The 27,222-nt window shown below is 38.2% G+C and overlaps 1 protein-coding gene across 12 annotated transcripts in view; it reads right to left on the bottom strand.

Moving 5' to 3' along the window:
* The window catches only part of WDPCP (WD repeat containing planar cell polarity effector), a 152,209-nt gene that overhangs the window by 51,596 nt on the left and 73,391 nt on the right, over positions 1-27,222 (bottom strand). For all 12 annotated transcript variants that reach the window (XR_013948312.1, XM_080584724.1, XM_080584725.1 and 9 more), the window contains 3 exons: positions 22,090-22,699; positions 17,039-17,227; positions 14,308-14,431 (listed from right to left, as the gene is read on the bottom strand). Coding sequence is in view for 11 of the 12 variants with exons in the window: in XM_080584724.1 (XP_080440850.1) it covers positions 14,308-14,431; positions 17,039-17,227; positions 22,090-22,699 (923 nt within the window). In the remaining variant the exon portion in view is untranslated. The remainder of the gene's footprint in view (positions 1-14,307; positions 14,432-17,038; positions 17,228-22,089; positions 22,700-27,222) is intronic.

Here is a 27,222-nt window from a genome sequence, read left to right as displayed (position 1 = left end):
ATTTACATGCAATCAAACTACACTGAAATTAAGTTTTAATTGTTCAGTATTCTGTGATGCATATGCAGATTTTAAAGTATTCAGAATATCAATCAAGTGTTTACTTACATCAAGCAATTGTATTTAAGCATACAAAACAGATGATGAAAATATGTTCAATCAGCTACAGCTCCCAACATTTACTGCAGGGTTTACATGATCACTTTTAATTCAGTTATTTCATTTAATATTTCAATTTAATAGCTCATTCTTTCATTCAATTTCTAGGCATCTTGCCCATTTCTTAAACACAATAATAATAATTATTCATAAAAGGCGCTGTTTCCCATAAGTTCTCATATCAGCAATTTTTGGAACAGAAATGGTTTTCATGCTTTTTTTTTCCCCTTAAAAATGTTGTTATTATCTGATTTTTTTTTCCTTTTAAATTAGACAATATTAAAATAAAAAATGATGTCTGTAAAATGACTCTGGACCCCATTTCAATGGAATTCTGAGCCAGAATAATTAGAGATTATCAGGTTAAAGAATGTAAAAAGTGTGTGGCTAGGTTGCTATGTGGTTGATTTTAAATAGGGATGGCTTGGTTTCCAACCAATTGTTGAATATAAGGAAAATGATTTAGAGTCATAGCTGTATATTAGAATACCTCTTAAACCTCCTTTTAAAAACAAAACAAAACAAAGCAAAACAGGTATAGATGATGTAACTTCAATGCACCCTTACTATTACAACCCTGAAATTCTATTGACCTTCAAGCAAATATTTTAAAGTCAAATTTCAGTAAACACTGAAGACACAGATTGCTATGTAACTTTTCATCTATAAAATACAGTATTTGCCAAAGACTTATATCCTTCATTTTATAGTGAATGTTGTCATTCCGATACTCAGGGTTGCTGGAGAGGAAAAAATATATTAAGATCTTAAATTTCATTTAAAAACAAACAAACAAAGAAAAGCAAACAAAAGAAAACCACCACACTTTAAAAAAAAAAGACAACTAAAAACTGATCCAATTTTACCCACAGGAGTTCAGCAGAACACCCTATTTTAAATTAGATAGTTGCAGAGAAAATGAGACCACTGAAAGCAGCCCAACACAGGAATGCTCCAAAGAACCTACCTTTTCCTCTCCCACCAAACTGTGATTTTGCATTTCAGAATGTCATGATCTGGGGGACTCAGTCTCTTAATTTTTGTATTTACTTGGTATTCTGATATTATTCATTTGGATAATGTACTATCTCAAAAATAGACTATTCCCAATACCACTAAGTTCCTTTGGCAAAATTCAATTAATTGCTGGATGTTAGTTAACTGCAGCTAGATTATTATTTCTTGTTGTTCAACACGACAGTATGTGCAAACATAACAAAAGTTTCATGTGAGACAACCAGAAATTGAAACCATGACTGTCGTTTTTTAAAAGAAACTATACTGTTAGCAGCAAAGACTACTTTTAGTTAGCTTCTTATGATTCCTCCTATATAGGGCTCAATACAGGAACTCTACTTGTTCCCTATGTGCTCTGCCTAAATATGCTCCAGATAATATACTGTCCTTCCCCAGCAGGGTATACTGAGCTCCCTCCCTCCCAGCGATGGTTTGGGCAAGAATCAGTGTAGACTGTGTGGTTTTATGCAGTGCATTTGTTGAATTGCAGAATGTATATCTGCTGAACTTTTGCTTAGCCTTTTGGGATGGAGATCATTAACTTTATCTTATTTAATGCTAACTGGCTGCTGATATGCTCAAAACTGGTAGGCATTTGCTTACTGCTGAAACTTCTATCCTCTGCAAGGCTTGGTCGAGATTCGTCAATGATTCTTAAAGTTAGTGGGGAACTAATGGAAGAATCAATGGAGGCATTTGTTATTTACAACCTCTGAGATGCTAGTGGTACTGTTTTGCCAGCTTCATGCTATTATACTTCTATTTTTTTTGGATTATCAGCTTTTTAGGAAAGGATACATAAGCCTCAGAGTGGAGTCCACAACCTTGTTGCTTTCTAAGATACTCTAGTACTGATAAAGAGAAAGTGCTGCAGAGCCCACCAAAAGGGCAATGGAGAAGCAGCCAACAGGTCCATATGTATGAGAGCCATAGGCATAATCTTCTAAATTGTATTGTGGACGTTGAATCTCTGAAGGTTGTCCAGGTATAATCTATACATCCCTTTAGGCCCAAATTTACCAAACCATTAACGCATGGGTTTACGACCTATAATTTTCTATGGGTCCTAAATATACGCATGTTAAGTGAAGTATTGGATTTGGGGCCTGAGTGACTTGTTTTAAAAAAATCCCTTATGGAGCCCTTTAAAGGTTATACATGAACATGTCTCAAGTGAAAATTCATGAATAACTCTGAGAAAATTTCAAATGGGCACAAATATTTCAAGCCACCCAAAAGTCTCTGTCACTTGAACCATACTGTCAAATTAGGTATCTCTGAACTTAAGGAAGTACACCTATAACTTTATAGATTGTTGGGTGTAAACCCGAATGCCCTTCACATCAAAGGGTACCCTCTGGTATGAAGCAAGGAAACAAACAAACAAACCAAATTAAAAAAATAGGAGGAAAGAGAAAGTTAATAAAGGGAGCCAGACAGCATGACTCCCTGGCCAGAGAAAACCCTGGAGGGCTGTAACAGGCTGCGAATCTTGAAGACATTCCCAACCTGAAAAAAAAAATAAATCTTACCATGTGATCCCTATCTTGTAGGATTCAGCCCTAGGAAACCTAAATGTGTTCTTGTGTGAAATGGTTCAGATGACTCTGTTAAGCACAGACACTTCTCAGAACAGACTTCAGTGATTAAAGAAAAGCTGTTCAGGCATTTTTGAGTCAGATTCTCAGGTGAACCAAGGTAGTTTAGTAAGAAGGCAGCACTGAAAATTTTAAAATACATATTTAGTAAAAAATAGTCGGGACATACAAAATATTCTAGAAAACGTAGTGGTTTTAGCTACAGAAAGAAAAGCTACAACATTTATTTCTTGCCCCATGCTCAATTAACTACAAGAGAGGAGTAGTTTAAAACTATAGAACTGTCCTGTGTCTAAACCAAAGAAATATTACTTAACAGATTCTGATTTTGTGAACATTTATGCCATACACTTCTCATTCGATGTTGGTCAGTCACGTGAGCCTGGATTTTTGCAGAATGGGATTAACCACTGTTAATGACTGTTGGGACTGTTAATGACTGATGACTGATGACTGTTGGGAGAAACAGCAATGTTTTACTACATGTAGCATAATTCCTTCATGTCTGTCAAGTGCGCTGAGATTTTCAATACTAGTTGCTATAGAAGTCTGAAGAACAGCAATTTATTACTATTATAAATTATTATTATATAAATTAAAACTCTGATGGTTTCTTTCTTTTTAAACTATATTCAGTCTTTTCTTGTTGAAATTCAAACGTCCTTTGAATTTCCCACACTCTGTATTTCTTTTTTCATACTCATTTTCGTTCAAGAGAAAATATTTTGTTGCCATAGCAGTATTTCCCTACATTGCAATTTTATTATAGAGTTTTTTTTCTTTGGGTTCCTCTAAACTGCATCTAACACCAACCCAGACAGCCCTTGTCCCCAAATCTCTCCATTCCCCCAACCTCTTACTACTCAGAAACTTCTCAACAGCCTATCTTTATCTTTAAATACAGACACACTCCAACATACTCTTCCAAACTACTCTGGGCTAAAAACAGATGTTAATTAAAAATGCTGATAAGAGTCAATGACACCTGTTGTTTTACATTTATTTTACTCAACCCTGTCTGTTAAATCCTAGCCTTTATTGCATTAATTCTCTTCTTGCTTGTCTTCTATTCCAGCTTTATCCCTCTCACGCTGGTGATCATGTAAACTTAACTGTATGTCTTGAAAGCTGTATTTTATTGAGCAAACATATCAGCATGTCTACACACTAAAGACGGCTCTATAACAGAGGCCCAGTATCATCACTATGGTTAAGGATGAGTTGCTGCCTCTATTATAAATCCCTATTGTATACATGTGATATCTCTGCAATTTCAAACTGGGGCAGATGCAAATTTGGTATTAAAGTTAACATGAACAGACTCCTTTCCTCCTTGACTTTCCATGAAGTATAGGGCCAATTCTCCCTCATGCCTGACATTGGATAAAATGCAGTTTTTTAGTGCTAAGACTTCTCAGAGAAAATATATTAGCTCAATATTTTCTAAAAACTGTCTGCCTGAAGATAAACATCTAATCACAAAATCATGGTGCAGGGCCAAATTTTGAATCACTTGTTGAGTTATATTTCCATTACAGTATACTTATACTGTTTAGGTTTGTCAATAGCAAGCTTCTTTGTTCATACTAAAATAATGCAGTGGTAATGCCCATCCAATCTCCACATGTAACAACTCCATTACAGCAAATATAGTCTCTAGAAGTTTTGTCATGTGAATTTTGGGACATTTTGGGGGGAACAAATATAAAATTAATGAGCGTTTTATGCTTTTGCTGCAGGTTATTACATGTAAGAATGTCAAAGTACGAACGACTGTTTGCTCAGACTAAAGGTACATCTAACCCAACATCTTACCAATAGCTAGGCACCTAGGAAAGAATATAACAATAAGGCAAGCATATGGTGATGCTTTCCTAGGTAGTCTCCTAGTCTCCAGCAATTTGTGGTTCAGGGATTTGCTGAGCCAGAGGTGGTTTCTATGCTGGTATTCCTCAGTGAATTTCTCTTCCCTCAATCTTCCCTTTGAACTCATACACAATTCTATCATCCACAACATCCTGTGGTAAGAAGCTTCATATTTTAATTATATGCTATGTAAAGAATCACTTTATTTTGAACCTGCCACGTGCTAGCTTTGCTTGATGACCCCTAGCTTTTGTATTAGAAGAAGCAACAAACAGTCATTTACTGTCCTCTTTCTCCCTAACACACATGATTTAATAGATCTCTATCTCAGTTGCCTCTTCTGTAGGTTGAGGAGTTCTACTCTGCTTAGTCATTCCTTTCAGTAAAGCTGTTTCATGCCTTTAATCATCCCAGCTGTCCTTCATAAAGCTTTTTGAGTACTACTATATCCTTTTACAGATCATGGGACTCCAAAACTACACACAATATTCACAATTCAGGTGAACTGAACTTCATTGTTTTGTTTTCTGTTCCTTTTCTAACAATTCCTGGCATTCAATGTGTTTTTGTACTTGTACCGAGCACTGAACTGACTACCAGTTATACGACCAAATTCTTCTTCCTGAATAATTATGAGCTCCAACTCTACCATTTTATACATGAAGTTGAGTCACACCCTGCTACCTGCTTCACTTTGGATTTACTTACATTGAATTTTATTATCAATTTTGACATTATGTCACTGAACCCTGTGAAGTCCTTTTGCTATTCTTCACATAAGGTCCTTATCTTTACTAATCTGAATGATTTAGTGTCATTAGCAAATGCTGGCACCTCACTATTTGCTCCTTTTCCACATTACTTATGAGTATAGATCTGCTGTAGTTACAGTTTGGTGACCTCCACTCAGTGAGACATCTGATCTTTTACTGTTTCTTACCTTCTAAAAAATTCCTTATCTGCAAAAGCAGATCTTCCCTCTTATCCTATGGCAGCTTAGTTTCTTTAAGACATTTTGGTGAGATACCTTCCAAAAAGGTCTTCTATGGTCTAACTTTCCTCAATAGCAGCAGGATATCCTTTACTGACCATCACTACTGGTATCAAAGAATCCAGAGTTTTATGAGACATGATTTGACAATACTGCTGATTCTCCCCAGGTACATGTTCGTCATCTTATTAAAATACTTGTTTCTACTAATTTGACTGGTACAGAGGCTAGACTTACAGGACCATAGTTCTTTAGGTCTCTCCAGAATGTATTTTAAAAACAGATGATATTTCCCATATTCTTGTGTTTAGGTGCTAACATCATTTGAAATAAGAGGTTACACACCACAGGATGTAGCTAAGCTATTTTATGCTTGACATGCTTTAGAAATTCTCAAAGAATTTTATCTAGCGTTGTTCATATATTATTGCTTATCTACCTAGATTGTAACCCATTTTGCTGATATTTCAACACTTAACAGTGCAAACTAAGAAGTGCTCCCATCCTCTCCTATCCTGGTCAACTAGACAAAAGAGGATTTCTTAAGAGGTCTTTTATGTCTATCTGATTTTTGTGTCTCTCTGTAAACCTTTCTTCAAATATGTTTGCTAGTCAGAAACTGTATTTGAGCACCTAAGATCTTTCTGTTAACTGGACAGTAATAACGTGATATAGGAGCTAGCCATTTCCAGTGCAAATCATCCAATTTATCTTCAAACGGCTCATTTTTACATGGCTAATTTAAGCTAATCAGATAGGTTCCCTTTATAGTTAATTGATAGGGATAGGCACTGACATTTGATTCTTCACACTTATCATAGACATCCCCCTTCAATAGGATTACTCATCCTTTGGGTGCCCACATCCTTCTACTAACTGCAGAGGCAGCCCAGATGAATGTGTAGGACATCTAAATTCTACATTATTAAGTCAGGAGAGGTGAGGTGCAACCCCAAGACATTATATCCAGCTATTGAACAATTGACTATTGCTGACTTGTTCTAAATTTTACTTATCACATACTTCCCTTAACAGGCTTTTCAGCTGTGAAGAACCACAAAAGGGAGCTCTGCATTTGAAGACAGGAAGCCTAGGGCTGCCTGACCGGTTAGCTCTTCCTGGAAGACATTGGATGGAAAGGGAGAAAAGTCAGAAAATTTAAGCTCTTTTAGGGAAGAAAACAGACCATTTTTGTACATAACAAACAGATTACAAATTGCCAGGTCCTGTTCTGTTCTGATCTGATGAATGGCGTTCATGACAGAACTGTCAGATGGCCCACATACAGGAAAGTGAGGTGTGATGGTAGGGCTCAGGAAGATTCCGAAAATGAATGGAGGAAAAGTATCTTGGTAAAGAGATGTATTGGGTTTACAAGGCAAGGTTTTGGTAGCAGGGGGCTGCAGAGATGTCCTCTGTGAGAAGAGCCTGGAAGCTGCCCCACGTTAGAAGCCAGTTCCAGCCAGCTCCAAAAGGGACCCACTGCTGGCCAAGGCTAAACCAATGAGCAACACTGGTTGTGCCCCTGGGGGAGCAAATTTAAGAAAGGGAAAAAACACTGTGCAACAGCAGCTGAGAGAAAGGAGTGAGAAAATGGGAGAGAAAGAATCCTGAAGACACCGAGGTCAGTGAGGAAGGAGGAGAAGGAGGTGCTCCAGGCTCTGGAGCAGAAGTCCCCCTGCTGCCCATGAAGAGGACCCAGATGGATCAGGTTGTCCCCCTGAAGCCTGTGGAGATCCCAGGTGGATGGCATATGGCCTGAAGGTGGCTGTGGAGAGCCCTCACAGGTGCAGACTCTGGGCCAGAGCCGTAGCCCATGGACAGGAGCAGCTGCTCATGGGGGGCGCTGGTTGTGAAAGAGTTTGTCCTCCAGAGCAGCCCTATCGAGGCCCTGATGTGGCCACTCCAGAAGGAGACAGCAATAGTGACTAGGTGAAGTTGATAAGTAGGGAGTACCTGATGACACGCAAAGGAAAGCTGACTGACTTCCCGCAGCAGCTTAAATATGAAGATATGTTAAGAACTTTTTCTCCTGGTTTCGTCCATGAATATGGTATATTTTTGTGCTGTTTCCGCACTTGATGTATGCCCAAAGTCCTTCGGATTTGCACAGCTGGTACAGAAGGAAACATGACTTTCTGAGGGCAGATTATCAGTTACATAGCACAACACAACACAACAATGGTTTCCATTTGGGCTCAGCTTCTAAAAGCACTAATATCAAAGATTAACCAGCATAGGGGGGATAGCCTTGGCACAAAGAACATTAGTCTGTCATGGCTATTCCATTTTCCTCTTTAAAAGTGTGGTCCCACGGGTAGAGACGTAGCAGAGAACTGGAGGAGGTATGGCACTCTGGGCCACCAAGCAGCCAGCCGTCGGTGGCTGTGGGAAGTTGTACCACAGCAGAGCAGCTCTGGGACTGCCCTAAGTGTGTGGGAGGGGACGTCTTTCCCATGCTTCAAGCAATGTCTCCCATTAGTTTCAGCAGAAAGTCTTGCCCAAATCTCTGTCAGAGACTTCTTGTGCTTTATCTTCACGTGATTTTATTCTCAAGCAATTATGTCATGTTATTTCCTCTTTTTTTTCCCTAATATTTTGCTCAGTATTTCGTACATTGTGTTCGTCACTAGAGAATTAAATCCTGGAGCTACTCCTGTGGCATCAAAGCATCTGCCTGAAATTGGAACCTGTTGTGGAGCTGGTTTAAGAAAAAACTCATTAGCAATATAGGACTGAAGCAAAGACATTCTAAACTTTTCCTGAGATTTAAATATCTCTTTAAATGAAAAAATAATCTAGTTCCATTGAATAGGTGCCTTTATTTCTTGTTTCTAAAACAGGTCAAGAAGCATGACCAGGGGATCTTTTCATGTGCAGTTCCATCACAGCAATTGAAATTCTCATTTATCAGTGCCATGGCTATATGAAAACCTTTGGTTTTGATCGTTCTTACAAGATGACAAAAAATGACTCTTCAAAGTCCTCTCCAGAAGGTGCTACTTTAGTCAGAATGCTGCTACTGAACTTACTCCCGTAGAGATGAATTCTGTTCATGTGGCCACCATAGAGAACCTGACTGACATCAGCGGTCATTTTATCTGAAGGCATAATTTAATGCCTAATAGGTTACCTTATGAATATAAAAGACATTCTCAGTCCTGAACCATGTCATCATTAATGTTTATACGTATTTTGTGACACACTATGTACCAATATAATTATAGATTCTACTTTTAGGGTGCTCTTTAAAAGGATCATAAAAGCTCTTTGCTCACTTTGTCCCTTAGTTCCATACAGTTGGGAGCAAATCGGATTGGGAACTATTATGGTGTTGAGGCATTTTCTCACCTTTGATTTAGGGTCCTGTTTAGGATGGAATAGTCACGGTGCACGTCTACTTTGCAGACCGCACTGTAGCGATACAAGAACCTGCTTACCAAGGGTTAGTTAGAACTGCATAAGTGATGTCACTGCAGGGTGAAAGAGCTTTATTTTAGCTTTTCAAAGGTTGTCTTGGAGGTAAGTGGTAACTGTGTCAAGGAATCATGTCAGGCTGCATAGCAGTACACTTCAGAACTCTCAAATAGTGAAGTGATTGATAAGAAACCGTACTGGCTGGAAACAGATCTCCCCTGATGCTAAGGATCACCTACTTTCTCATCTCCTTTACTAGTTTTTATTTTAAAAAGACCTCAGTCAAGCTCTGTGTATAAATTTGTACTACATCATGAATGTTCTGCCTAACATGTATCTAAATTCTTCTTTGCTTTAAACCAACAGAATCTTACACTGGACACTGGAAGAGTGCACGACACTTCTGGGGTGAAGCATAAAAACAGTAACAGCAAAAATACATAGCTTTCATTTTTGTACTTGTACAAAGCAGAATACTTCTGTGAATCCATTCAAAACTCTCTGAGTGGATATGATCAGAGCTGTGCTTTTCTCTTGAAAGAGGCAAATGAACCGTCCTGGTATTTAGAACAGAGCTTTGCTTCGTAGGGAAACATATTTGTACTTGGAGCTGGTAGAAGGGGGATGGATAATGGAATTACCAGATGGGAAGGTCCACATGGTTTTGAATCTTAGTGTTTTTCCACAGCAAACAAAACAAAACAAAACAAGAAAGATCCTTAAATTGCGCATTCAGAAGCACAAGAAGAGAACTACAAAGGAGGAAAGGGCACAGCAGAAGCACGGAGCTGGGCCTGCATTCTAATTCCACAGCTCCTCAGATGCATTTCAGACTTCACTTTCCAACCCTGCCTTCGTTTCCAGCTCATGCCATGTTTCTTCCTCACTGTCTTTCTGAGAAGGAGAGAAAAGTTTCAATGAAATAGAGCCGGCGCGTGTTTGTGCCTGAGTGTGTCAAACAAACAAGATAATTTCATGCATTAGAAAACATGACAAGTCCAATTTACGAATGCTTGATCAGAGGGAAGCAAAGCCATGAGTCAGCGATGCTGTAGTTAACGAGTGAAAAACTATTCCATCCCATTCCATGTTCTGTGCACGGCTAGATGAGGCTGTTATCCAGAGGCAGGAGGTTGTGCAGCCACTCCCCCATTACACAAATACACTTCGTAGGCAGCGCTTAACAAAAGGGTGGGGGCAAGGAGGTTACAGCTCCCCAAGGCTTCCTAATAAATCCGCCTCTGCTCAACATTTTACATAATGATATAATGCATTATATTATTATAAGTAGTGACATCATAATAAAATACAGGAGTGCTGCTCAAGTGGCAAGGAACACCTAAGATATATTTTTATACTTGTAATTCAGTTCCAGTATTTTTTAATTATAGATAAGAATTTAAAGTGAAAATAATTATTCATTCCATAAATACTGTTGTAATGGATCCCTGGCATATAATTAAGAGGCCTTTAATTTTAATTTTGTATACTGAATGCCTGTTTTTGAAGGTATTCCATATTTATTCAGGGCCTATACCTGCAAAACTCTGTGCCTCTATGTTAGTGGAAACCTGAAGATGCTGCATGGATTACAAATAGAAAAACTTAGCTTTTGTAATGAAACATACAAATAACGTGGCTCTGTTAAATATGGTGCAAGACAGTTTCCTTCCTTCTAAATGCAATACATTTCAGTCGTGCCCTCAGTGTTTCTTGGCCCATTCAGGTTGCTGCACCATTTTCTAACCCATACTTGCAATACAGCTCTGTTGTTACAGAGCACCTTCTTTCTAAAGTGCCCAATACCTAAATGAGGGAACCTACCATCACAACACTATTTTTTTTTTCTGGAAACTGATCTTTTTGATGGCAGAAAAATACTTAGCCTATAATCTCACCGATAATGTGAAAATGGATGTCTCCAGTTATGTGCAACTGGATATAAAACCTTTCCGCCTGCAGTAAAGATTAAAATCATTGGCACATGATTATTACAAGGTGAGGATAGCCTTTCTGAAAAGGTGACTGCATTTCTCAATTCTAGTAAACACAGACACTCACATCTTAAAAAGTACAACAATAACTGGCACCTTTTTGGCAGACTCAGCAGGCAGGTCAAAGATTGTCTCAGCATGCAGAATGAATTAATATTTCTCTCCCAAGAGTGGGTCCTTCTAGAAAAGGCTTAAGGCAGATTGGTGGGGCATTCAAAGGAAAGCTGGGGGGGCAGGGAGGTGGGGGTGAAGAATTTTGTTTATATGAACATTTTTCAGATGTAGATCTAGAAACATTTAAGCTTTTTAATGTTTTAATCTTGCATGAAAGACTCCGCCCTTCTCCGTCCACCCCTTATGCTTCTGGTCTCCTCTATAGCCCACCACACACATCCTACACTGTTGTCTGTTTTCGCTCTGTACTCCTACTCTACCCTTTTGCATTATTCTGCATGTCCCTATCCCTCTCTTTAGTCCTTTGCTCTCATTTCCTTGTTTTTCACTTACGTGTCTAAGCCATATTCTCACTCTTCCTACCCCATGTTTGAATTTCTGGCTCCCAGTGTCTTTCAGCTCACTGTCACCTACATTTGCCTCCTGTGCATATGCTTTTTGCTTTCTCTGACGCCCAAAGGAATTGCTGAAGTCCTTACTATATTCCAGGGGATATTTTTTGAATACCAGCCATACTTACAGTGCATGCAACTTAAGAAGCTCTGCGTTTCCTCTGCTTCTTGTTGCAATAGGGAACAAAGTGACTATTTTGCTTTTGTCTCCTCTTGCTCGCAAGAGAGTAACAAACATACCCTAGTGCTGTGTCAAGTTGGCATTGACAGTTTATGGTGCATTTGCATTTAAGTCTTCTTGCAATTATTTTCTTTGGTCCTATATACACATCTGTGGAAGCACAGATTCACTGTGAAGAGATTCATTAACTATTTGTAACTAGCTTGCAAGTATTTAGTGCCAAATTAATAAAAAAATAAAAAAGGAATGAATCAAATAAGAAGGGTTGAGACAGACAGCATAAAACTGACTTTAAATGCAGCCTTCCTGACATCCAGATAAAGTTGTCATCTCTGACAAACAGGTAGTGGGAAGACTATTCCATTTCCAGTACCTGATGGGTATAATAGGCTGATCCAAAAAGGCAAGAGCAGACTTTTCTTCCTGTTTTGAACCCACAGTCATAAATGCAGGTTGGCAGATGTGGCTGGCCTTGCTGGCTCCTTAGAGAGGGACGTAACAGCAGAGGCTGCAACTTCTGCATGCCTGGACGAATTAGTGAGCTTTGTGCCTCGCTGAGATTCTCCCAGACATTGCAGCATGCCTAGATGGCTTTCTCTCACCCAGAACCATCCAGCTGGTTTACCATTCCTCCAGCAAATCTGTAGCACTTGCTTTTTAGCCTACATTCAAATCATTCTAGTCACTTAAGAAAACATCTAAAAGGAAATAAACAGCAATTAAGGCACAGCCACTTTAATACAATAAAGATCAGCTCTGGACATCATTTCCTTGCTTTCTATCAGATAAATCTCCCATTTTTGAACATTTCATTTTGTACTTGGATTATGTCTTCTCAGATAAGCTTTAAGCATTACCATCTGTTCTGCAGCAATCACATGATCCTATCACTTTGATTCAGTTGAATACAAATCCCTTTGACAATAGGGAAACAGCAAAACAACATTCATTTCTTTCAAGAAACTGCCACAACAGTAGATTGTTCAAGGGCCGCATTATAGTGGAGGTAAAACACATGGGGAGACCCTCCTGCACCCCTCCCATCTGTGTCTCATGCTGTCCAGGCAGCGTTCTGACACCGAAGCTTCATGTTTGCTAGGGGGGTTGAGTCAGTATTTCAGCTGTGTTCAGCAGCCCCAAGGGCTGAAAGCTCAGCCAGGGCCCCATGCCTCTGCATGCCTGCTAGCATTTGGAAGCAAATCCTGAGTCAGAGGGAATACACCTTTCTCTAGCAGATGTAAGAGCCCTATACCTATTACACCTCTCAGCAATCTCTGAGGCATTCTTTCCGCATCTGTCCTCTGCAGGCAACTGGCCCACAGCCATTATAGTTGGCCACTGCAGCAACAGATCTTCCCTGCTGGTTTCTAGGAGAAAGGCAAAAGCAGAGCTTGCACCCTGTACTGTGGCCAAATCTATCAAGAAAACTCCAGTAAAAGCTGGTACACATTATGCAGATATTTGGCGCATTCTTCTACTTAGAATAATTACCGCATTGGTACGGACCCGTTTAGCAGAAAGGTGATCCTGTTCAGACTCAAAATTTAGAAGACAGTATAAATTATTTCTCTTTTAGATTTGTAAGAAGCACACACTGTACCATCAAAGAAGCACACACTGTACCATCAAAGAAGCTTGAAGTTCCTAACTTTGCATATGCGGACAACGTATACAATCTGGATGGAACACAGAAAAAGGGCACGTTGCAAGTCTCCTCAGCATGTCCTCAACAAGTCATTACAAACATTTGGGTTATCATTCAGATAATTTCTCTTTCTTTTCACTGACTGGATAATTATCAGAGGGAATGCTTCAGTTGTATTTGTGGTTGAACACATGAACAGGTTGAACTGCTTATATTGATATTTACAACAGATTGAAATTTAGGCTATTAATGTATTACACAAATATAGTCATATATCAACATAATATAAATTCTAGCTGAATTTGGTATTATGAATTTTCTAACATCATATAATTTACAGATGAAAGCAACATTCCATTTTCTTGTATTTTAATGGTGAAGACTTCTAGACCTTAAAGTGTACTGAAAGTGGCTGGAAAATGTCACTCTGAGGGTGACAACAACCAAATTGTTGTCTTTGTTGTCTTTGATTTCAAGGGTGCAAAACCAAAAACGTCTTGCATGATACTGTTCATTTGCAATTTAGCATCTATTTAAACTCAAGATTTTCTCCAAGTTTGTAAGCTGTTTCAATAGTTAACCTGCACGCAGTTGGTGAATATAAATCTCTCAGATGCATGTTATCTTTTTTCTATCAATCTAAAAGGGAAAGAGTGAATCATTTTATGTGTATTGATGATAGAAGAGCTCTGAATAACATTTTATCTGCAATACTGTAGTTGAAAGGAATGAAGTGCAAGTTAAACAAACAGTAACAATGAATGCATTTTTTTCAGGGGTGGTCCTCTTGGAAAATGTTAACCACATTAAAGTAGGTAGTTATTGAAATATGCAATTAATTTTGAGTTGATAGAAGTTGAAACTGTCATTCACCTGAGCAGGTGGTGGAAGAACCTTCTCGCGTATCTGCTGATGGGGTCCCTGTACTCCAGCACGGTTGTATCCAAGAGGGGTCTTGTTGGAGCATAAAAGGTTCCAAGGCTTGCCTCAAGCTGTGCTGTAGAGTTCAAACACAGCAGCAATGAAACAAGTGAAACTGTTTCAATTACAACAGGTTGCTCATGTTTGCAGTCAGTCAAATTCCTCAAACACTGATGCAATGTGATGTTGTTGTAGGACAGATGAAATTAAAATATGACAGCTTGTACAAACACAAATGTGCATATAAACTTTCACTTTGAGGCAGAACTGACAATGACTTTGAGCAACAAAAGCTGTCAAAAAGATGAAAAAGTTTATAACACATCTAGTTCTCACCAGAAGCATACAATTAAAAGTGACTCATAAGAAAAATACAGTTTGAACAAGTTTGTCCAGTAGAGATCAACTCTGTTAGCTCCAGTTTTCTTAGTCCTCTTAGGCAGGCAACAATGAACTTCAGTTTTTCAGGGATTATTCTTATGTGTTAGGTCAGCAGGTGACAGAACCTTTCTTGTGATGGCCTTGAGGTCTAAGGAACCTCCTTCAGCCAATAGTTCTTTACAAACTTTAAATAAAAGGGTCTAGAAACCCTAAGGGCTTGGCTCTCCTACAGCGTGTAGTGGTTGGAAACAGAATAACCTCTCTTGTAATCAATAAAATAAAGCCCTTTTGTTACAGAAGTTGTCTTCTCTTTATATACTTTCTGACTGGTGTACTCCACAGCCTTAGCTCTGAGCCATTTTGCTACATGTTTTTAATACAAAATTACAAGCAATGTAGGAAAATACACACTAGGCATTCATGTCCCACATGCTTAGCTGAGAAGAAATTTAATGATCGATAATATTTATGCTATATGACTTCTGCTTGACAGTCAACACATGCAGAAGTCACACAGTCCAAACAAAACGACTGACAGAAGTCTTGCTCACTCTGAAGGCACAGGGAGAATTTGCTATACCAGCACAGGTTTTCCTTTCAAGGTGGACGTGCAAATCGCTGCTGCTCATCAGAATTTTGTGGGGGCTTGAAAACCAACATACAACCAACCTATTGTCTCATGAGGCAGACGATATCTCATTGATTTTCTGTTATTAGCGTTTGTTTGAACTAGCCATTTCTGTATTTAGCGATAAAGGTTCTTTATTTCCGAGCATAGTTACATTTTATTTTATTAGGCTTGATTGCACTAAATGTGCTAATAGTACTGTGTTAGGAACACAGGCAAACTGTTAGTAAATTAGGTTTTGTGTTATCTTAAATCTAGACAGTAAGATAAGCTGAACTTTAAAGGTATTTTCTTTCAAAGCAGCAGTCAATTTAGATTAAATTGAATACAGCAGTACCTCGTGAAAACAAGCCGTACGCTCTTGCCATTGCTGTTTTCTTGACAGCATGTTTTGTACTTCAGAAATATTCCAACCTACATGGAATACGAGCAACTACTAGCACAGTTATACATTCATTAGATAGCCCAGCTTGATGTTGAAGGCAGAATAAAGATCTCAAAGATAACTGCCACATCGCTATAAATAAAAGGCCTCACTGGGTTTTTGCTAATAAAAAAAGAAAACAAATTACTATGCCAAATTTGTCAGCTTCATGTAGAATAACTCCCGGACAGAATAAAATTCCATCTGCTGTAAACAGCGTTAGGAAGCCGCATGGGGGAAACACAGACATGTATTTATAATGTGCATATTTTTACAAGAGTGTTAAAATCATATTTTTTTTAATAGGTTCTTTTAAAAGCATGTTTTATTTAGAATTGATACGCTATATTTGCAATACAGGGATTTTTTAATCAGATCCCCCAAAATGCGATAGCTGATGGTTTGGCAGCGACATAGGACACCTTGGAGTTTTTCTATCATCAAACACACCAGAACCCTAAGTATTCTTTCTTGCCACAAAAGATGCCTGGTCCCCAGCTGTCTGCCTGCTAGACTGGAGGATAACACCTTCGCTAAATCAAGGCACTTCAAATCTTGAAGTCTATTGAGTTTCAAGATACACAGCAAATCAAGAGGAAGGCATGACACCAGGCTTCAGCAGAAACGAGGCTGAGCCTAAAATTCATCATTTCTCGTGAGGGACCCCAGCTACTACTGCAGGGGGCCAGAAGACTACAGTGAGGACAAAAGCTGTAATCCTAAAGGAGGCAGCAGAGGATAGTGTATTCAAAGCTTTTGGATCTTGTAGTGAAAGAATGACCCTTCATAAGCACCTTACAAACCATACTAAAATCTCTTCTCCCTGCTACAGGCAAGTGTCCCTCCTTAAGCCAGTGCTGCCTCAGTATGATGATAAAACAAACACTGAAGCCTGTATTAACTAACACTAGCCTGAAGTAAGCTAAATTTATAATGTAACAAAGTTATAACACATATAAGATAGTGCTATACATATTAACTCATGCCTATCCTATATATGTTAAAATACGCATTATTTTACTTTCACTACTGATAGAAACGTGAACTAAGATGGAATCAACACATTGATCTAGACTTTACTGAAATTATTTCTCTACATATGACATTTAATTATGAAGTACCATGATCAAACGATTGTCTGGATTATCTCTATTGTCTTCTTTATAAAGTAAATAAATATATCATCATAATCCACACAAGAATTACAAAGACTCCACAAAAATACATTAAAAATATAATCAGTCCCTTACCTTCTCTGTCTGGTGTAAGCTTTTGTTTAAGAAGGTGATTGACAATGGCACTCAAGCATATGTAACACTGACGACCCATCGTGTTCCAGTTCATGGTGTTCAGGACATTAATTGCCTCGTGTATCTCATCATACTGAATGTACTGGTGGATGATTTCCACCAGGCCCAGCTGTCCTCTCGTGATCACACCTTTTATAGGAGATATTAAAACCAAAGACTGTGTTATGAGTAGTGTAAAACAATAGCTGACTACTTTTCAGCACAGCTAAAAATAATTGGTGTTGGTTAAAATCAGAAAGCTTAAGTTAATGATTTTCACTATTAAATTTTTATGTGATACAGCTATTTATTATCTTAGTTTATTTAGATTTAGGGTGCTTTGTACAGCAGAGGAAAACTATCAGTGAACTTCACGCATGGAGGATAGGGTGAATGTGGCCAATACCCACTAGTGAAAACATAATGTAATGAAGTTTGTTTTAAACACGTTAGGAAAAGCTTATTCTCAGTCTGCTATGGTTGTGTGGGAGGTAATAAATTCTTGTTTCTAGCACCACTTTCTTGTAGAGAAATACTGCTGGACAACAGTAGAAAAAAAATAGCAGCAGTCTCACACAGACTTACCAAAGTATACAAGTTTACAGCAGTTCAGACCTCAAAGAACTCTTCTACTCCCTATATTGCAGTTGCCCTAGAACTAACTTCTAACCTGGCAACATTCTCTAAGGGAGGTATTTCTTCTGATATGTTGATATCATGAAAGATATTAACAACTAGGAACCTTTGAACTTGTACCCATGAAACCATGGCCTTGCTTGCCATAACAGAAAGAAAAAAAAAGTGACAGATTGCCCACTCCATGAGAGCATGATTTACAGCATTCAGTCTCTGGCAAGTATTAACTAAAACAGATTCACAGGTTTTTTGACTTGCTGGTCTCAGCTTCTGAACAGAAAAGGTGACTGAAAAACTGCCGAGAGTAAGGTTTTTATCATCTCTGACTAGCTAGATGATCATGTGCCATAGGCCTTGCATGGCATTTTAGTACTTCTTTCTTGCTTTGTATCACTGTGCTAGCATATTATTTATTGCTACTGCTCCAGATATCTGAACGAGACCAGAATAAACCTACTGTTTCCCTCTCACTAATTAAAAACATTTAAAAAAAGAAATAGAAATAAATTTCAATCTCCATTCTGATGGTGTTTGTCAAAATTAATTTCAAGGAAAAAAATATGATGAGAAAGGGAACAAGCTGATTTTCAAAATGAATTTTGGAGCCATAGGATGGATGGGGAAAAAAGTCTGGTAACAGAGAAAAGCAGACATGGTATATAGAAAAGAGATCTCAGAGAATTTTTGTAAACTTTGTTGTGAATATTGTTTGTGACAGAAAATAAAAATAGAGGGAAAAAAGTGCAGGAAAAACATCTGACTATAGCTTGAGGTGAGGTAACCTGCTGAGAACTTGCAAATACAGATCTGATGCTTTGGGGGGAAAAAAACACTTGTATACATACACACACATATATACACATTTGTAATAGAGAAATATTTAATTTCGTAACACTATTAAAGAAAAGATATGTTTGTCTATTGTATTTCACTTAATATTTGCATATATTAAAGTCTATGGACGTTATACTGTGTAATAGCTATGTTTAATGAGTGCACATCTGTGATAACATCTAATTGTTACAGTAGAATTTATTTGTCTTAAACGTTCCATGCTTTTAAAGCACTATATAAGTTGGGAAATCTTCACATTAATCACTAAGTGAAGATGAAAATACTTATTTGCATGCTAATTAAATATAGCATTATATTTAAAATATCTTTCTAGGCCAGCAGCGCTGAGCCACTGGCACTAGTATCAACTTTGGCGTTATCCAAGGGCTGGGTTGACATCAATGACAAGAAGCTGCAGTGCTTTTAAAAATGAGTTTGGCATTAAACACTAAAAATATTTGCCATTAATGTTTGAGGGTAAATTTAACACGAATCTTTTCCTGAAATAAATCTAACTAGACAGCACAACACAAGATTCACAAATCTTGTCCAAGATCTTAAAATGGCTGCTGGAAATTAAAAAATTATTTGCCTATTCTCATTGACATAGGTAACAGACTTTAATGGGAAACAATTCAAATAATGTTGATGTAATTTATAACTGATAAAAACAAAGCACTAGAACTCCATGAATCCAAGAGAACAGACATTACCTGGAGTGCCAGACATACATAGTGATTTAGTAAAAATATGCAGTTCAGAATCAATTACATGGCTTGTTTTCAGCTGTATTTTCTGGGAGATCTTTCTTTGCTTGAAGGAATTACAGAAAATGCTATGTATGATGCAATATCTGTAGGATCCAAAAAAATTTTTTTTTTTTTGGAACAGCAAAAACAGAGGTGTTCCAGGTGCCAGTAAGAACAGTTTATTCTAAAAAAAGTAGCTGATTACTATATACAAAAAACAAACATTCAAAAACTCTACAGTATTGACTTGAAAATTTTCTGTGTATTAGTATGTAATTCTATTAACAGAAAAATACGTTTAAAAAATAACAAAAACAACAACAGCAAACAAAACAAAACAAAAAATACCATAGCAGCAATTCTACCCTATTCACAAAATTAGAGGCCAAATGTAAGACATATGTGCTGATTCAGCAGTACCCCTTAAGGGAAGCCAAATTTTAAGCACGTTCACAGCCTCAAATCCACTTTTCTGACCTATTCTGTTGACCTAAGTTACTTAGCTGGGCTGCCTTACGTGTTGAATGCTCTACTGCAGCACGAGGCACAAGAGCTACACTGCATAGCCATGAGTTAATTACAGATTTGATTTCAGTCCTGAGTGCCTGGATTTTTCTGTCATGGATCCCTAAGTTTTCAGTATAATTTATATGTGCATTATTTCTTCAGTAGCGGAGATCTAAAAACTGCTGAGGTTGGGAAGAGGGGCTGACTGTTTAACATAGCATTACCTTGGTAGCGTGGAAAACTGAGTGGTGAAGCTGAAAATCAGGATGCAATAGAGAACAGCATGTTTTTGCGCAGTGGACTACAGAGGAGGAGGGAGGGAGGGAGGGATGGACAGGGAGGGCTTTGCCTTCTTCCTAGAAGTGATTTTACTGTAATTATAAAGAATGAATTTTCAACCATGATAACTTTCAACTGTAGAGGTCAACATCTTCCCATTTGGATGCTTGACTTCTCTTGGGTGGTGCGCTTCCGGGCAACCTACTTGGGAAAAAGAGGTGACAGCCAACTCACTGCCTAATTGATTTAGGAACGGTGCCCAGGGAGACAGTCCAATTAAGTTTACAAGCTGGCAATTAGCAGGAAAGGCCTCTAAATCCCTGCACTGAGAGCCTGCTTGCCTTCGTAAGAACATAAATGTGCTAAAGATAGCAAGGGAAAAGCTGTGCTTTCTGGAAAGCTGTTGTGAGTAAACCCCACGAGGGAGGACTGAAGAAAAGCAAGGTAGATGTTGGTAGAGTGCCTTCTGCTTGACAGGTAAGAGGTAATTTAGAGTTGTTTTTTTTTAATGGCCAACATGCACAAAAACATCAAATAGCTGTTTTAATTAGTGTTCTGGGGTGCTCTGCAACTATTAAACCCGTCATTGAACACAATGCAGCTGAATTATCTCAAAATAAATGGTAATTTGTAAACAGTTGCTTTAATAGTAATTTTGGATGACAGCAACATGGTTCAGCTGGTTCAGCTCTGTTTAAAACTGTATAACTGTAAACCAGCCCAATGTTTTTGTTGGTGACATCCTATTATAATAATTTATCTTTTTGCACTGGCATATGTAGTTAAGGTTTTGTAAAATCAGACTTTCAAATATTTAGGTCTGCATTGCTTTTAGACGACATTTTGCCCAGACAACAGCACATTCATGACTTAAACAGTAAAAAAAAAAAAAAAAAAGTAGAGTTTCATACTTCACCGTCACCTAGTTTTTTAAAAAATGGGTTTCTTCCTAATCTCAATAGCTTTATACAAAATAGTCATAAAAACCTCCTGTAAAGATCTACAAAGGCAATTCTGTTTTCTTGGACAGACAATGTGCAAAATGCTGAAATTTTCCAGGATGAGTATATTCGAAATGGCTGTCTGCCACGGTGAAACACTGGGTTGGTAGTCAGAAGATTTAAGCATGATTGTTTTTTTCACTCTCACACTGGGTCTGCACCCCTGTAACTTGCTTGACTTGAATGGAATGAATACGGTTCTCACTGATGATGAACAACAGGGGTTTTATTGTTAGTTCAAGCACTGACTCCTTGTGTAACTCTTAAAAAGCCTTTCAGCTTTCCTTCACTCTTGTTATTCTGTTTGTAAATTAAGAGTTAGTTACGCTTTTACTCCTTAAAGCCTCCTTACACCTAAAATGAGAAGTGCTACATAAATTCTAAGTTGTGTATTATTACATTTTCATTTATTCACAACTGGTAAATTAACTGAGAGACCAAACTTCTCTGAAGGTTATGAAAACTTTCCTTCTTGTGTGAAGTCTTAAAGTGAAAAAATGGTGTAACTTCATGTACTAAAGTCAGAAATAACAGAGTACTGGGACAAATACAAATTGTAATGGAAAAGACAGTTGCATCATACAAAACAATAATTCATTTGTTAAAGAGATAGCATTACTATCCTATTATGACATATAGCTTATTTTGGTATGTTGCAGGTATTACTAGAGAAGGAATACAATTCTTACAATTGCATAGTACAGATGAAAATAATTTTCAATATGATAAATTGTTACGCATTATTAGAGTAGCAGGGAACATAACAGGACCCTAATACAAGAAATCAGGATCCTACTCTGTCAGACCCCACAAGAACAGATACTAAATAATTGTTAAATGTAATGGAGTCCTTGGTTCACATCTTCAGACATCACTGGAATTGTGTACTTTCAACGCTTTGGTACCATATATCTAAAATGAGGATGTTTTCAAGCTACCAAAAACTTGTGAGGTACAAATGTTTCCTCTAGAGCCTAAGGTTCAATAAATGTGCTCAGTAACTTACCTAGTTTAAAGCGAAGTACTCCTAAGGGTCCTTTGTCAAATCTAACCAACAAAAGATCATGGATATCTGTGTCATCAGAGCAGGGAGATGCACCTTGAGCAGCAGCCCAGTGGATCTGGACGAGGCTGCTAGACGCATCAAAGTGTTTGCTGAATTGCAAAGTTGCCTCAGGTGAAAACTCTTCTGCCAGCAGCTGAATTTTAACTGGGGACAGTGCTGTGTCAAAAAGCTGCAGCTCCCCTTGAGAGCTGCCAACCACGAATATGGCCCCAGAAGGGTGGTAAGTCATTAATGAAGGCAATAGTTTTGCTTGGGCTAACAGAGTCACTTGGCTGTAGGCGTCGTACAGAATTACTGATGAATCTTTACAACCCAGGACTAGTTTGTCTTCTGTAACATTTCTGCAACAGCTGATGGCCTTTGATGGCAGTGGTATTCTGGTGACTGCCACACACTGAATTTTGTTCCTAGCACAATCGTAGACGCAGCTGTCAGCCATGGGCTCTTTGTCTGCGGAGATGGAGTGCTCGACTATGTGAACCCGATAAGGCTCCTTGGTGCTGAAGCTAGCATCGAGTGGATCCCATTCCGTACGGACGTAACTCTGAACCTGTAAAAAATCCAAAAAACTTTGGTAGTAGTTTGTAACAGTTTATTCTTGACTTTGATGGTTTAAAAAACAGACTGCTGAAAACACATTTTCTCATTGCTCAGTAAGATAAAACAAGCACACATATTATAGAGTTGTGAGGCTTTTCAAAGGTTACTTTTTGTCATATAGTTTGAGCCATATTTGTTTGCTCAGAGAACACAACAGGTTAGTAGAATAGAAGATTAAAGAGGGGATGGTCCTAGCAGTCCTACTGGAGGAGAAATGAGCAGCTGACATATCAAAGAATAGCTGATTATTCACAAGGAGGATGGGGGAGAAATCCCCAAATTTCTGGAAAAGTTTCTAATAGGTTACTGTGAGCATCACATGTAGAGCATTTTTTATCATTTGCTCTGGGCCACAATAACTGAAAATATTATACTGTAGTGGTAGCAACAATGGCATGTTTAAACAATGTGCACTGTACATTGCCAAGCGAGCAGGTGGTAGATGCTCTTTGGTGCCATAGAATGAATTTGTGATAGTAGAAAATGGGGACAATTTAGGGGTACTTGAAGGCTGAACAAAATGGAAGAACACAAATGCAGAATATGAACCAAAGACAGCAGCTGGCAAAGAACAAGAATTTGTAGTGTGGAAGCATGCAAAATGCCATAAAATGATGGAGGCAACAGTGGAGTCCAATGAAGTTTCATGGTCTACAATATGTGTGTTTGAGAGAGGTATTGTACAGGACTGGAGCAGGGAAAGTGTTGAAGTACTAGTGGTAAAAAAATAAAAAACAAGTTATAAATTGGCTTATAAAAAGCTATTTCTCTGAAAGAGAGAAAGGAAAACAATGTCTCTAGAAGAGTGAGAGTAGTGGAAGTTGGTCAGAAGCATGGTGGTGTTTGTTCATGCAGAAGGAAACAGTGAAAGGAAAATGTCAAACGTAGCCAAACCCCACCCTCAGGTATACCAATAGCATTATTCACACTATAAATTAAAGCTGCTGACCTGCCACTTAAGCCCCTACTTTTGGGACCAAGTGCTATGCAAGTACTATTTACACAGGAAGTGGTAAAAAAAAGGGAGATGGAGGAAATCTGGAAATTTCAGGTTGAAAACAAAAATGCACACATAATACTTAGGCAGTTTAAAGTTGATTTCCACAGATCACTAGACCAACTGAACATACAATTTAGCCTTTCATCTTGCAAAGAAGAAGAATAAGAAATGAAGTTTTTTGGCATACCACCCATTACTTCAGAAGTACATAATGAATTTATAAGCAAGTTATCTGGGATGCTGATCAGACTGATTAGGATGTTTCGTTCTGACAGTTTACTTATTTTGTGAGTAAAAGGGTTTCTTTTGCAAGAAGCAGCAAGAAAAAAGGATTGTTGCTGTTCTGTGGCTGCAAACCAGCTGCTTGTTAATACAGAAGTCTTAGTATAAGATGTGTAGTTAGGGACACAGTAAGAACTACTTAATAGGCAAGAAACAAAATATTGGATGTGAAGGCATCTAATACAGAAGCCAATGCACCCATCTTGTGAAAAAAAAAGTAAGCTGATTTCTAACAAGAGTAGTGATCAATAAAATATATATCAAAAAGGAAATAAAAGATGAAATCAGTTATATAGGCTGAAAACCCTTTTCTCATCTGCTCCATTCGCTCACCAATGAATTAGCCTCTGCAGCTAGTCATTTAAGCCCACAAAATATGCAGTGGCTACTGTGCAGCGGTTTGGTGTTAGAACGGCTTGAAATGTATAGCTTATTAGGGTGTTAAATTGCATAGCAAGGCAACCTGTAAAAGAGGTTATTGTGGACAGAGGATTACTGTGACCACAGAGCTCTGTAACCCCAAATAAAGACAAGGTGAAGTGTTATTTGTTCTGCAGTTTTCCCTAAGACTATGCACAGAGACCCAGATAGCTGCCTTTCAAATATGTGAAATGGAAGTCTTGCCCAAGCAAGTCTTCAAAGCTTCCATAACTTCAGTGAAATGAGCCTTGAGGCCCTCTGGGACTCAGATTTCTGTCTTCCTGTGGCAGGTTTCAATGCACTGCGTTATTCACCTACACATTTTGATCCCAAACTAGCGCTCTTCTCTGAACATCTCCTCACAAGCGACAAGAAAATCATGAAGATACACACAATAATCAAGCACACGAGAGATGAAAGATTGAAAGCACTATTAAATTCTGAAGAGAAACTGGCCTTGAAGCTTAAGACAACACAGAAGAAAACATGGGAATTGTGGATTTTTCAACTCCATAGGAGTGACTACTGGAAAACAGCAATGGAAATAGTAACAGAAAAATAAATGTTATCTGATCATTTGAGAGTCAGCAACCAAACAGAATCCAATTAATACTTTTGTTCTGCCATGTTAGAGTAATAGAGGGACAAAATGTTGCTCACTACCTTGAATTTAAAAGAAAGGAAAACCTTATATTTTTTGAAAGGCCTAATTTAACGAACCTTGAGATGAGAAGCTTCCTACCCGCACGTGATTTAAAAGCAGATCCTTGAAATGAAATCTTGGGTAGGACTGGTTGCTGTATGTAGAAAAATTCTATACTACGGAAATGTTCCTGAGAGGAGAGGAAGACTATTTGCTGTATCTTAAAACAGATGTTTTAACATACTGTTTAAACAAATTAGGCTTAAATGAAAGTTTTCTAGAGACTACTGTTCATATTCTGGCTGAAAACAAGAGAAACACTTTTCCTTAGATTGGAACCGATAAAGTGCTTCTCATGTGTCAGTGGCCTCATTTGCCTCTTGGAGGAAGAGTTGCAAGCCTAGAGACCTCTTTGTTCTGCTTTCCTGTTTTGCTGAATGTAACTGGTATTTGGCACTCTGAGGGGGAAAAATGGATATTCTTTCATCTGAGAGGGAAGATTTGAGTTTCTTTGACAGGAATTACTTTTATTAATAATTCTTCATGCCACTAACTGAAGAACTAAAGCAGAGACATGCCACTACAGAAGCATGTTAATGAGGCTAAGATAACACTGAAAAAAGCATTCCTTCCAGTTGGAAGCTGGAGAGGGACTCTTTATCATGGTGTGTAGCGATAGGACAAGGGTGAATGGCTTTAAATTAAAAGAGGGTAGACTTAGCTTAGATATAAGGAAGAAATTCTTTACTGTGATGATGATGAGGCACTGGCACAGGTTGCCCAGAAAAGCTGTGGCTGCCCCATGCCTGGAGGTGTTCAAGGCCAGGCTGGATGGGGCTTTGGGCAGCCTGAGCTAGTGGGAGGTGTCCCTGCCCATGGCAGAGGGGTTGGAACTAGATGATCCTTAAGGTCCCTTCCAACCCAAATCATTCTGTGATTCTATGAAACACAGACTAGCAATCAAAACAACTTTTTTTTTTTTCCCCCCCAAGAAGATGGTATGCCATTACCTGCCAATTGTTTACCTATCTGGTAAGTAGCCACATGCTAGTAAACGTAACATACATAATGCTTTAGCAGTCCATCTGAAGGAATCCACTGGGATTCCTTCCTGGCAAGCAGTAGTTCTGAACTCCCTGGAACTCAAGAGGGGAACATTAAAATCACAATATTTCCTTCAGTTAACAAACCCAACATTTTTGCAAGGAATGGGAAGGCAAAACTGGAGGACTTCCCTCAGCAGTGGGTAGGACAACTGTCAGAATTGTGGAGCAGGGGACAGGGCAGTGGATCGAAAAAGACGAAGCCATAATACCGCACAGTGACACATATAATCCTATTCAATGTTAAGTGCTTTCCATAAATCTTGGACCAAGCACTTAGCCTTGGATTTCAAATGAACGCTTCTGGAAGTACTTTGCACGAAGTAAAAACAATTACTTTCTGTAAAATAAATACATTTTTTAAAAAGTGCTGTTTAGTTTTGTGACATGTACTTTACTAACGTGTAGTAAATGTATTTAAATACTGTCCACATAATTTATGCACATTTCCCTTACCAATGCAGCAGTCAAGCATCGCTACTGCACATTTATATCATTTTCCCCTTGCAGTAATCAGCAGTATGAGGGATGCTACACATGCCAACTTCTCAAACCCAACCCAGAAGTCGTAATAATCCAAGTCAAGGAATCTGTTAATTTTTGTAACTAACAGGCCTGAATTATGCTAGTAAACATACCTTCTTTTTTTTTATGTGTGAAAGAAATAATAGCACTAGCTTGTGTAAGCAGTATCGCTCTCTTTAGTGCAAATCTTTGAACACTTAAAATTGAAGTATTTTGCATAGAGTACTGGGAGAGGATAAAACCCACATATCAAAACAAATATGAGTTTTAAACAGTAGTTCTTAAGCAGAAAATTGGCTTACCGAGCAGATTAAAAAAAAAAAAAAGAAGAAAACAAAAGAAACAGAAACAAGCTTGCTGTGACTGGATTGTGTGTCTTTCAGATGAGAAAAACGTTTGATTTATTTTATGGATGCTAAAAAAATGCTTGTTTAATTTCACACAGTGAGGCTGCAAATAACAACAAACACTTTAATTAGAAATGTAAAGTGCGAAGTGTA

Source organism: Anser brachyrhynchus, assembly GCF_964034855.1.
Source record: "Anser brachyrhynchus genome assembly, chromosome: 3".
Lineage (NCBI taxonomy): Eukaryota > Metazoa > Chordata > Aves > Anseriformes > Anatidae > Anser > Anser brachyrhynchus.
The sequence above is the reverse complement of the archived record's forward strand: the minus strand, read 5'-3'. Positions and strand labels throughout refer to the sequence as shown.